The sequence below is a fragment of the Oncorhynchus mykiss genome, chromosome 22 (genome assembly GCF_057628025.1).
Source record: "Oncorhynchus mykiss isolate SJ-2025 chromosome 22, ASM5762802v1, whole genome shotgun sequence".
In the NCBI taxonomy this organism is placed as follows: Eukaryota; Metazoa; Chordata; class Actinopteri; order Salmoniformes; family Salmonidae; genus Oncorhynchus; species Oncorhynchus mykiss.
The window spans coordinates 22,610,091-22,623,358 of NC_143043.1; the positions used below are offsets into that span (position 1 = coordinate 22,610,091).

The window sequence follows — 13,268 nt, forward strand, 5'->3', positions numbered from 1 at the left end:
TATTACCAAGCAATTAAACTCATGGTGCAATTAAAGTATTTCATAATTATGAGGAAGGATTTCAATTAATTATATCTTAATATTACAGATAAATGTATAGGTAAAAACACATATACAGTGGGATTTTACTCCAATGTTAAAAGCATTTTGGCAGCAGACAATTCTGCCGTTATTACGAGCCACTTGCGCACCATTATGTGTAGAAAACATGACATCACACATGAAGAGGTGGAACTTTGCCAATGCGAAACGTCCACTGGAGGCATCCACAGAAACACCATACCTTTTCGGTGACTTCCACATTATGAAAGCTGGGAAAGGATACATACTTTTGATTAATTAGTGAACAAGTGTATCTATTCCCAACTGTCTGTATAGGGTAAGTATTTTCTATGTATTCACAAGCTAAATGTTCACTGAACTTATAGATTCATAGACTGTTCTCTCTGCTACCGCACGGCAAGCGGTACCGGAGCGCCTAGTCTAGGTCAAAAGTGCTCCTTAACAGCGGACTATTTACATTGACCCCCCTTGTTTTTACACTGCTGCTACTCGCTGTTTATTATCTATGCATAGTCACTTTACCCCTGCCTGCATGTACAAATAACCTCGACTTACCTGTACCCCCGCACATTGACTCGGTACCGGTACCCCCTGTATATAGCCTTGCTATTGTTATTTCATTGTCTAACTTTTTATTTTGTTTTATACTTTAGTTTATTTAGTAAATATTTTCTTAACTATATCTCTTGAACTGCATTGTCGGTTGAGGGCTTGTGAGAATTTCACGGTAAGGTCTACTACATCTGTTGTATTCCGCGCATGTGACAAATATACATTTATTTGATTTGGAATAGAAGGCCTATTGAGATGCATCATAGAGAGATATCAACTATATATTATTTAGATTACATATAAGCCTATATATATTTAGGTTATTATGCCTATATTTATCGTTTATCTTGATGTCACTATAGTTGGATAGTCAGTATTACGGAATTAAATGGGTATTGTTCATTAATATCCAATTAAGAAACAACACACTTTTCATAATTTTAATTATGCATTTATCAAATAAACGTACTATATTTGGAATAGGAAGGCTAGAACATGAATTATTGCAGATAATAATAATAGACCTATTGTTACTTTTGTCATATTTGATTGTTTTGACATGACCATCAAATATGTTCTGACTGAAGTCCTGGGCTGCTAGAATGATGGAGTGTAACCTAAGACTGTTCCCTCCTGTTTATTAGCGGGCCAATCAGAGTCCAATACTGCCTCCCCCTCCACTCAGACAACTATTTAGCATCTGAAACTTGGATAAAGTTTCCCCAAAAAAGTAAGGAAAAACGTCCTGCGAGAGAAGGACGGTGCCAAGCGTACGTTTGAAAGTAGTGTATCAGACTCCCAAGACGTAAAGAGAAGAATAGTCGTAGAGTAAGACATTTTTTTAAACGGCTTTCTGTCGGTGCCTGGCTGCATATTCGGATATATTTTCTAACTCAGGCTTCAAAAGTGGAGACCGTTTTTTCTTCGATATCCTTGCATTTCTTTAAACGAGAAATGGAAGAGGGCTCAAGTTCTCCCATCTCCCCTGTGGATAGCCTAGTGACCAGCGAGGAGGAGTTGGACAGACAACAGAAAAGATTTGGAAGGAAGAGGAGACACAGTAAAAAGTCGAGCGAAGACAGCAGTCCGGGTTCCGCGAAACGGGGCAAAAAAACGAGTCCAAGCAGCAATCAGTCCTACGAGGAGTTGCAGAACCAGCGGTGCCTGGCCAACGTCAGGGAGAGGCAAAGGACACAGTCGCTCAACGAAGCCTTCTCGTCTTTACGCAAAATCATCCCCACTCTACCCTCGGATAAACTGAGCAAGATCCAGACACTAAAACTGGCCTCCAGATACATAGACTTCCTCTATCAGGTGCTGCAAAGCGATGAGATGGACAACAAGATGTCGAGCTGCAGCTACGTTGCGCACGAGAGACTCAGTTATGCGTTCTCGGTGTGGAGGATGGAGGGCGCGTGGTCAATGTCTGCAACGCACTAGCACCCAAAGCCCTTCACTCATTGCCAAAGCGGTAGGTGGCAAATGCAGCTTTTACCTCCCATGAGACGAAACAAAACCAAAAATAAGTCCTAAATGGTGATGATGATGATTATTATTATGCATACAAGTTGTGAACATAAAGAGTAGGCCTATTCCTACAGGCTAGCCTATATCCTAGTTGAAATTCGTGAACATTATAGTGCAAATTTAACAAGTGATAATAATGGCGAACCTCACATACAGTAGTTGTAGCATTGGCACTGGTTAATGACCCTGGGGGAAACAAATATTAGGTTGTGGCTTTAGCTTAATGTCAGCGTCAGGTAGGTTATTGATTTCAAAGCGAAACCATGTCCCCTCTAATTCTATAGGTAATAACAATAGTATAGTGAATTATGTACGGAATAATTGTAACCTACCCAATTGCTCAGTGAATTTGTATGATCAAATGAATCTGGTAGCTCAATAGCCTACAAATAACATTCGTACACATCCATGCCATACATTTAACCAGTCCGCGCGCACCCGGAGTCTAACGCGCAGAAACGCGTGTGGATGACCTGAGCATGAGCCAGGTTAATACACAGTTAAACAAGTGCTCCATCAGCATTGCTTGACAACAACACTTTTGCTAAATGAGAAGAAAACGGTCTTTAAAATAAGTTAGTGAGGGTCATGGAGTACTTCATTTACAATAAGAATATGGCTGCTTCATGATTTATGGACATGGAAACTTGGTGTTATTAATGTAAATAATGGTTTTGGAACATTGTTTACTTGCCAAGCACCGAGGTAGCAACCAAAGACAACTATAAAATAGCTTCACTGACACTGGGGGAGTGAATAATGGTAGAAACGTATGGGGGTTTTCCCAGCTGAGAGTGGCATGACAGCTCGAAAACACATTAAACTCTGCGGTGAGATGTGAGTCTTGCACTCAGTCCTTGTCCGTTCTTTAACGGCATTTTAAGACGGAGGGCCTATGGGAGAGAGAGAGTGGTTGGCCGCATAAAAACGCAGTAGACTTGAACAGCCTACCATGGGTAATTTACATTCACAATGGAGAACTTTCTTGTATGGAGGCCGCAGGAATGGCAACGCTCGGCTTGGGCCCGAGAGTTTAAACCAGCGTTTGATTAAATATGCGAGCCATTAGGCCTAAAGGCTATCTATACTGGTTGGTTGCATGTAAAAAAAAAAATGGATACGGTATTTTGAGAGTTTCTACTTCCTTATCATTGCATACCGTTACCCAAACCGTTGTGCGGCTTTGCGCTGTGAAGCAAGTCATTGAGACGTATTTATGCATCACTATGCATGCCACACAACAATCTGAATGCATTTGTTTTCTTGTCCAGTGCCCTTGACCTAATTAGAGTAGTGTAAATCTAATGCACATTTTGTCAAATGGAGAATGAAGAGCCTTGATATGGCATAGGCTACATGTTCAAAAATCAAATAGGAATGGTTAGGAATGGTTTGCTGCTTCAAATAATTATTATAAACATTGTTAATATGCCTAGCCCTACTTCTTTCTAAAGGAGTATAGGCCACACATTTACCTATGCTATTAAATGACATGTCTGCTCTGAATAGGTTAGACCAATTCTAGTAGGCTACTGATGTATTGGAAAACATATTAAAGTCGTATGTGAGTTGAACATGGATTCAAAATCGTGACAGCGAAGGACACATTTCCAGTGAAATAATGCCTGCTTTTGGTTTGTTTAGCTCCATGGACTGGAACCATGTAGTTTACAGACCGCCCACTCGCAAATCAATCGATCACCAGAAATACTTTGTTGTCGTAGGCTTTAAACCAGCTCTTCTGTAAAGAGGACAAATAAACGACACTATGGCGATTTGTGTAAACACTGTACATTTGAAGGTGGTCCTTCTCGAACTTAACCGGACGTCTTTTCAATATCAAATGCTGCTGCCAATGCTGTTTGGGGTTTCATTAGCCTGTGTGGAATGTCAAAGGAAAATAAGAGAAAAACCCAGAATGACATGTTATATTTCTTGGGATGTGGTCTTTACATTCATTTGTTCTCATCAAAACGACATAATTAAAATATTATCAACAATTTATGAGGCTCAAATCAAAACTAGGCCCAGAGACTTGGCTAATTAATTATACGTGCATTAGCCTATAGGCTGATGTAATCAGCTTAGCTCTTTTTCCTCCTTATATGGGTTATTGAACTAAACGAATACAAATATGTTTAACCCACACATACTCACTATGTACAGCAAATTCCAGCCTAGTAATATTTATTAAACGAATTCAAGAAACAAAACGGCCATCTGAAGTCTAATAGAAATATAGGCTAATTGCGGCATTTACACTTTGCCTCATAAATTACTGAAAGGAAATGTAGCCAACTGTGAATGAAGTAAAATGCATTTGCATAGACTACATTCGGAATAATATAACTGCATAAATATTTATCATAGATTTATGATGCTGTATGTTCACTCTTCCATAGAAATGAAAACATCCTAAAACGGACAGGTGCTCATATCCCGTACAGTCTATTTGGCCTGCTCTGTTATTTTCCAGTGATGCAATTACATAGGCCACTGTGGTTTATGCACCACATTTAAAATGAAATCCCTTTCCGTTGTTGACATATGGTTTCACTCAGGGCGAAATAATTGTTTCATTAATGACTTCCTATGCCAGTGAACGTTTCAAATAGACACTTGTGCCACCCTTAAGGCCTATAGACAATGCACGGTGTCATTGCTAGCCTTATAGCATTCTCTTTCAGGAATTAAGTGCAATAAAGCTATGCATGTGATGTATTAGTTATACTATATTGTAAAGGTTTTGCTTGATAATATATATGCAATAAATCTGTAATATTGGTAATTGGTGCTAACATTTTGATGTGTTTTTTTCATATTTTTTTTTACCGTTATAGACTGTTTACTTCTACAAAGTATGAAGACACCAAATCTATTGAAGAACCCACGAACCTCAGAAACATTGTCAAGAGACGTAAATGTGACACACAGCTCTCCTGGAGTGCGTTGAGTGCAATTACCTAACACATGGAACAGTGTGAGAAGGAGTCAAAATAACCTTGAAAATCATGTTGCATACTCAGACTGTGTTGTCAGACAGTGTGGTATGACGCTTCTAGTGTCTACTGGTGCATTATCACGTTGTTTTAATGTCGGTGATGATAGTAGGAAAAGCCATATTTGATCTTTTTTTGGGGGGAAATTATATTTCGTTCTGTTTTTAAAAACAATACATAGAAGTATATAAATGTTTCTTATTGTACATACCTGTAAGTATCTTCAGCTTGTAAGGGACCAATGCAATTTAGAATACGTTATTGAAGTACGCTCCATGGATGTTCAACTCCGTTTTTTTTTTTGCCTATTTATTAAAACACATATTTTTGAATGATGTAGTTGAGCCCTTTGATTTTTGTTTCCATAGAATACCGTAGCAATTGTGGCATTATGACATATGCTATATCCCCTATATTATATATCAATGTAAATAATTCCAGTAGGCTACATAAATAAAAAAGTTTAAACTCACATAAACTGAGTAAAAACCATACCCTTTTTTTCTCCTGATCGTTTTACATCTTGTTTGAAATTTAATTAAGAAAAACAATTGCATTATTTATTTGTGACTGTAAAAAAATATGTGTGATATGTGTGACTATTGTTACTCGCTAATGACTATTGTTACTCGCTAATGACTATTGTTACTCGCTAATGACTATTGTTACTCGCTAACAGTGTTTGTTTGTAGAAGGGTCTCTGCCATATTTTCTCCGGATAATTTCATAGACTAGGCGAAAACAAACACTCCTTTCACTGCTTAGTGTGAGATTTTGTTGAGCTTTTCTTTCTCCTCTTGTTGTGGAAAAAAAATCACCCGCTAAAAACCGTCAAATTAAAACTGCCGGGCTTTATTAACAGCGGGGGTAATTCGAGCCAGTTTCAAACCAAAGGCATATAAAAGTATTGTCCGCCTTAATAACAACGTAATCATTTAAATAGCGATGCCGTGAGGGGAATTCTTTAACGAGCAAGGGAGCCCGAACAACCGCAGATAACGACAATAACTATCGCGCAGCTTTTAAATACCGGGCCCCTAGTAGACCTCTTAATTTTCCCTTTCAATCTAACCCACACACTCTCAAAGCATACAATTGTTTACATTCAATTTTCCCAGACTTGGTTAAGATATACATCTCTAAACAGTGAAAGGACCTTATTGTTAAACACAGTTTGCACAGTGCGGGTCACTCAGTGCAAGTTCAGCGTTTTGGCATTCATTCCACTTTGACAAACCCTTGCTATAACGTTGCTGTTGACTTTTATTGGCTTGCATGCCCATTGTCAAATTATAGGGTTATTGTCATTTTGAAAAAGGTGCCAGGCCTACAAAAACGTTGAATTTCACTGCATGGCGCCTTTGGGAAATATCATGAAAATGACTTGTAAAAAAAGCAAACTCACCTATGGTGGTTAACCATGATGTTAAGGCATGTAAGACGAATTCCTATTTTGATAACGATGCCTCAACATAGGAGCCTGACTGCAAGCTACTGGCAGACATACACCAAACAACCTGAATAAACTTCAAGATGAGTGTTCAAATCCTGGTGGAGGAAATCTGGCAGCGTTTTGAAGTGGAAGCACCTGCGATGTACAGTAATGTTCTCCAGTTGTGATGCTCTTGGATGCTGCAGTAGGCTAGCCTTTAGCATACTCAAATAGGAAGCTGTTACGTGAAGTCACATAGGCCTATCTATTTCCCATGCTCGCACCTGCATCCAATCCAGTAGCCCTAGGCCCATATTCATTGCACGCACCTGTTCAGGGCCTCGTTTCCCAGAGACTTCGTAGCGTTAAGATCATCGTTAGAACTTTCTTACCATGTAGCCGAGGTGTTTTCTCTAGGAGCTGATCCGTCGTCACTATTGTGGAATAATTATAATGTTTAAGGTAAGATTTGAATGGAGAAAGCTGATCCGAGAGCAGCGCTGCTTTCTTTTGATCCTATCAGTACAGTATCAACACATGGTTTAATGCACTTACCAAATGTCCTCTCTACTTGCTTGTTTGGGAAACACTTGAAAAATAAAGATGCATCTGGTATGCTCATCTTACATCTCAACTGGAAAACGAGACCCCATTCAATTAAAGCAACAACAAGAAACAAGCTTTTTTACATTTATATTATAATAATGCATATTTAAGCACAAAGGGCCAAGGTGGTGTGGTATATCGCCAATATACCATGGCTAAGGAATGTTCTTATGCATAACACAATGCGACCCTTAGCGTGATATATTGGCCATATATCACAAACCACCGAGGTGCCTTATTGCTGTTATAAACGGGTATTCAATGTAATTAGAGCAGTAAAAATACATGTTTTGTCATACCCATGGTATAAGTTCTGATATACCACTGCTGTCAGCCAATCAGCATTCAGGGCTTGAACTACCCTGTTAATAATTATCAATATAATATCAATATGTTATTTAACAATATCACAGATGTTTAGCATTCTTTGAAATAACGTTTTGTCTATCTTAAAATGATGCATAATTTAAGCCTGGAGGGGTGCATTGTTTTGCAATCTGTATGAAGAATTTGAATATATGTGGTTCTGGTTGCAATCAGATATAAAGTGGCAATTAAATGCTACATGTTATGTGGTATTAGGTGACTTATTGATTAAACCCTGGAACAAGTCAGGTATGGAAGTTCATGCAACAGTGCAGAAGAGTCTATGAAGGGATAGCCTATATCCAAGGAGCCTAAAGGTCTGTGCACTTCATATCTTGCAAGTGTGAAACGATTCTTAGCGTAGTATAGGCAACTATAAGCTATGAATTTGAAAACTCGACACAAAAATGTATTTTCAACATCAAATGTTAGATAATTTATTATATTAGGGATATTTTCTTGCATTAAAAAGTTGAACTAATCAAATTCAAGAAAGTCATGTTTAGGCCAATGAGCTCATTTGAAAACGGTATTAGACTATAGTCTTGTTGGTTGACCATGCATTGTAGTCGTGGGTAGTCATGGACGAGGTCCAGGTGGAGATCTGAGTAGGCCTAATGCCAGGTCCATTTCGACCTAGTTTGGCCATCGGCAGCGCGTTTGATAACGGCTCATTATTCCGCGCGCTCACAGCCAAGCAACACGGGAAATTGCCCGGGGCCTACTGCTCAAGCAGCGCTAGAGCCCCAGATGTTTCCTGTAAAATCAGACGGAAAAAGCTACAAAATTTTAATTTGTAGTAAAAGGGATAAAGTAAAGGTTTATGCTGTGTGCGCCTCAAATAGGATTTCATGTTCAGCAAGGTCGCTGAAATGCTAAGGTTACTTTACCATTGGGGGGGCTGCGGCATGACTGAAGCGTTTTTTGGTGTGGTAAAGCTCAAAGTCAGCTGCAACTGCCATGGTGTCGACCCGACCTCGCATGCTTGCTTGCTATGGAATGAGTCAAGAGGGCTGTGTGAGTCAGAATATAAATGGGCATACACTGTCAATTTTGGAGGAAATAGAGAAACCATTTGACTCAACCAAAGGCCTAACTACAGTGGGGAGAACAAGTATTTGAAAAGTTTTCCTACTTACAAAGCATGTAGAGGTCTGTAATTTTTTTATCATAGGTACACTTCAACTGTGAGAGATGGAATCTAAAAACAAAAATCCAGAAAATCACATTGTATGATTTTTAAGTAATTAATTTGCATTTTATTGCATGACATAAGTGTTTGATACATCAGAAAAGCAGAACTTAATATTTGGTACAGAAACCTTTTTTTGCAATTACAGAGATCATACGTTTCCTGTAGTTCTTGACCAGGTTTGCACACACTGCAGCAGGGATTTTGGCCCACTCCTCCATACAGACCTTCTCCAGATCCTTCAGGTTTCGGGGCTGTCGCTGGGCAATACGGACTTTCAGCTCCCTCCAAAGATTTTCTATTGGGTTCAGGTCTGGAGACTGGCTAGCCCACTCCAGGACCTTGAGATGCTTCTTACGGAGCCACTCCTTAGTTGCCCTGGCTGTGTGTTTCGGGTCGTTGTCATGCTGGAAGACCCAGCCACGACCCATCTTCAATGCTCTTACTGAGGGAAGGAGGTTGTTGGCCAAGATCTCGCGATACATGGCCCCATCCATCCTCCCCTCAATAAGGTGCAGTCGTCCTGTCCCCTTTGCAGAAAAGCATCCCCAAAGAATGATGTTTCCACCTCCATGTTTCACGGTTGGGATGGTGTTCTTGGGGTTGTACTCATCCTTCTTCTTCCTCCAAACACGGCGAGTGGAGTTTAGACCAAAAAGCTCTATTTTTGTCTCATCAGACCACATGACCTTCTCCCATTCCTCCTCTGGAACATCCAAACTTCAGACGGGCCTGGACATGCAATGGCTTGAGCAGGGGGACCTTGCGTGCGCTGCAGGATTTTAATCCATGACGGCGTAGTGTGTTACTAATGGTTTTCTTTGAGACTGTGGTCCCAGCTCTCTTCAGGTCATTGACCAGGTCCTGACGTGTAGTTCTGGGCTGATCCCTCACCTTCCTCATGATCATTGATGCCCCACTAGGTGAGATCTTGCACGGAGCCCCAGACCGAGGGTGATTGACCGTCATCTTGAACTTCTTCCATTTTCTAATAATTGCGCCAACAGTTGTTGCCTTCTCACCAAGCTGCTTGCCTATTGTCCTGTAGCCCATCCCAGCCTTGTGCAGGTCTACAATTTTATCCCTAATGTCCTTACACAGCTCTCTGGACTTGGCCATTGTGGAGAGGTCGTAGTCTGTTTGATTGAGTGTGTGGACAGGTGTCTTTTATACAGGTAATGAGTTCAAACAGGTGCAGTTAATACAGGTAATGAGTGGAGAACAGGAGGGCTTCTTCAAGAAAAACTAAGAGGTCTAGGAGAGCCGGAATTCTTACTGGTTGGTAGGTGATCAAATACTTATGTTATGCAATAAAATGCAAATTAATTACTTAAAAATCATACAATGTGATTTTCTGGATTTTTTTTTGATTCTGTCTCTCACAGTTGACGTGTACCTATGATAAAAATTACAGACCTCTACATGCTTTGTAAGTAGGAAAACCTTCAAAATCGGCAGTGTGTCAAATACTTGTTCTCCCCACTGTATGTAGAATTGGCTTCAGCTTTTACAAACAAAACAAGTGGGTTTTAAAGTGCTGCTATGATGATGATGAGGAGTATGAAGATGATTATTATGATTATCATTATTAGTCAAAGTAGTTAGCTGTAGTATTTTTGTAAATTAATTTCATGAGTATGTGAGAGTGGAGGTGCACAGCATGTGGTGCACTGGGTACTACAGTGCTAGGCCTATACAGGCCTATACAGTCCACTAACCCTGCCAGGCATCATTTTGACATATGGGTACCCACTCAGCCTAGCACTGTTTATTATTCCTATTTAAGTAGATCCTGATTAGTGTGAACAATATTCACACTAATCCAGGGACGCTGCTCAAAACATGGAACGTGACGCCCCCGTGGCCAAAAGGGAATAGACAGAGTTTCTCCTCCTCGTCCTCCTCTCTTCTCCTCCCTTCCCGTCCTTAATCAGGATCGGTAATACTTTGATCCCCTACAAAGAGGGCCTTCATCATCTGACCAGGGCCTGGGGGGGGGGGGGGTATACGTTGCACCCATGTGTAGAGAGTAGTATTCTGCACTCAGCATTGCAGATGGCCCTAAGCATGTCATCACAACAGAAGGATAGAAGGAGCTACTTCTCTAACTTTGACATTAGCGCTTTACCATGTGATAAAGCTGTCATGAGAATACTATTACATGACATAACATGAGTAATAACATTGTGGGCTGACTTAATACTGTCATGTGTTTTTTTGTGCCATCTGTTATGAGTGTTGTGTAACATGGCAGGTGATTGTCTCTACCATGGTGGTATGTTGTGACAGCCATTATGTCGTCAAGGTGATGTGTTATTACTTTGACAGTAGATGGCAGGCTGACAACATGTGTGGGTGTGAGGTCAGTGTCGCCTCACTCATTGTAAGACAGCCCAAAAAGGTCATATTTTCCAGTGTGTGAATCCACATGCTTATAGGGCTTTCCCCATACTGAGCCAAACCAAGCTGAGTTGGCCTGGTTACACACCCACCATAGTTGCTGGAACTGTGGAGAAAAGGACAATGTGAGAAGTAATCTAAGCTGTGTTTGGGTCGGCACGATAGTGTATAAAAGCTGTGTGTGTGGCGTGTGTGTGGCACAGTGTGTTAGCCAGGTGGGGCTTGCTTACATTGTACATAAACACCCCTACAAACTGAGGTTAGCACTCCATCTGAAAACAGAGTCTTCAGCAAATCCCCTGTCATTTGTCAGAGCAAGGGATAAGTGATGAGGTACTGGAAACTGGGCTTTGAGCACAGAGGAGTGGAGGAGTCCAGAGAGATGGATGGATGAGATGACCAGGGAGGGAGCTCCAAACACTGGATCCCTAACCATCCTCCATCTTCCATCCTCCTCCCATCCCTCTCTCTTTCTCTTCTTGCTCTCACCCTTGTGGGTGGCCCCACAAGCTTTCTGAGCTCTTTCTTTTTTTATATATATATATATTTTTTTACATAAGACTGTAAAAACACCAGGAAATCAGGAAAGTGATTTTAACTTAAGAAATCTGTTTCCAAGTATTCTCACACATAATAGAGAGACAGATAAGATCGTATACAAATAAGCAAGGCTTAAAATGACTATATTTTTGTCAAACATATCTGTTTGGGCTTCTTGCGGTCAATTTGCAGTCGACAAACTACTTGTAATTGCACCCTGACCATCCGCTCCAGAAAAAAATGACCCGCGGCTGAATCTAGTTGATAATCCATGCAATAGACGTGTCGCTATAGAGTATTTCTTGCCCACCGTCCAAGCACTACAGGAGGTGTGTGTGGTTTGTGTGTGTGCAAGCGTGTGTCCCATTCTATTCTGTCCCTGTGTCTCCCCTAAGCCACCTTCCTCCTTCATCCTTTGGAGTGCCAAACCTCCCCCTCTTCACCACTCCACATCCCCGCCCCTCCCCTCTCACTCCATTCCACCACAGGGAGATTTCCGCCCGGCTCTCCGAGTGGAGGAATTAAACTGGACAAGAAAATGGGTTAAGAACACTAAAGTGGTTGTAAAGATGGCTGTAAAAAGGCAGTGGTGGAGGAATGCCAATGCGGGCCAGGCAGCCATTGGGGAAATAACCCACCGGACTGAACTGAAGTGGCCTTCCAGCCCAAGGGCTCAGCCTAGGAGTTTGGTTTCTGTTTGTCAGCCTTTTAAGTGGGTTTAATAGTGTGGTTTCTTTTCAGACACCTGGGCCCTCTGGTCCCACACACACTCTTGCTTAGAGGACGGCATAGTTTAAAGTGCTAACTAGACATGCACACACGCACACACATACACGTATCAGTACACACACACGTACACACGTACACTCATACAATTAGAAAATGTTCGGAAAAATCATAATACGGTAGGGAACATATCCTATCCCCTTTGCCCTTCAGTTGTTGTCCTGGCAATCTCTCCCTCAACGTGATCAAGACAAAGAAGATGATTGTGGACTACAGGAAAAGGAGGACCGAGCACGCCCCTATTTCTCATCTACGGTGCTGTAGTGGAGCAGGTTGAGAGCTTCAAGTTCCTTGCTGTCCACATCACCAACAAACTAACATGGTCCAAGCACACCAAGACAGTCGTGAAGAGGGCACGACAAAACCTATTCCCCCTCAGGAGACTGAAAATATTTGGCATGGGTCCTCAGATCCTCGAAAGGTTCTACGGCTGCACCATTGAGAGCATTCTGACTGGTTGCTTCACTGCCTGGTATGGCAACTGCTCGGCCTCCGACCGCAAGGCACTACAAAGGGTAGTGTGTGTGCTCTACTACATCACTGGGGCCAAGCTTCCTGCCATCCATAACGTCTATACCAGGCGGTGTCAGAGGAAGGCCCTAGAAATTGTCAAAGACTCCAGCCACCCTATTCATAGACTGTTTCCTCTGCTACCGCACGGCACGTGGTACCAGAGCGCCAAGGTCCAAGAGGCTTCTAAACAGCTTCTCCCCTCAAGCCATAAGACTCATGAACAGCTAACCACATGGCTACCCAGACTATTTGCATTTATTTATTGTTATTATCTATGCATAGTCACTTTAAT

The 13,268-nt window shown here is 41.3% G+C and overlaps 1 protein-coding gene across 1 annotated transcript; it reads left to right on the top strand.

Moving 5' to 3' along the window:
* Nucleotides 1–1,259: 1,259 nt before the first annotated feature.
* twist2 lies at nt 1,260–5,613 on the top strand. Its single transcript, XM_021579254.3, has 2 exons — nt 1,260–2,086; nt 4,983–5,613. The coding sequence occupies exon 1, from the start codon at nt 1,570–1,572 to the stop codon at nt 2,053–2,055; it is 486 nt and encodes a 161-aa protein (XP_021434929.1). The 5' UTR covers nt 1,260–1,569; the 3' UTR covers nt 2,056–2,086; nt 4,983–5,613.
* The last annotated feature ends 7,655 nt before the right edge of the window (nt 5,614–13,268 follow it).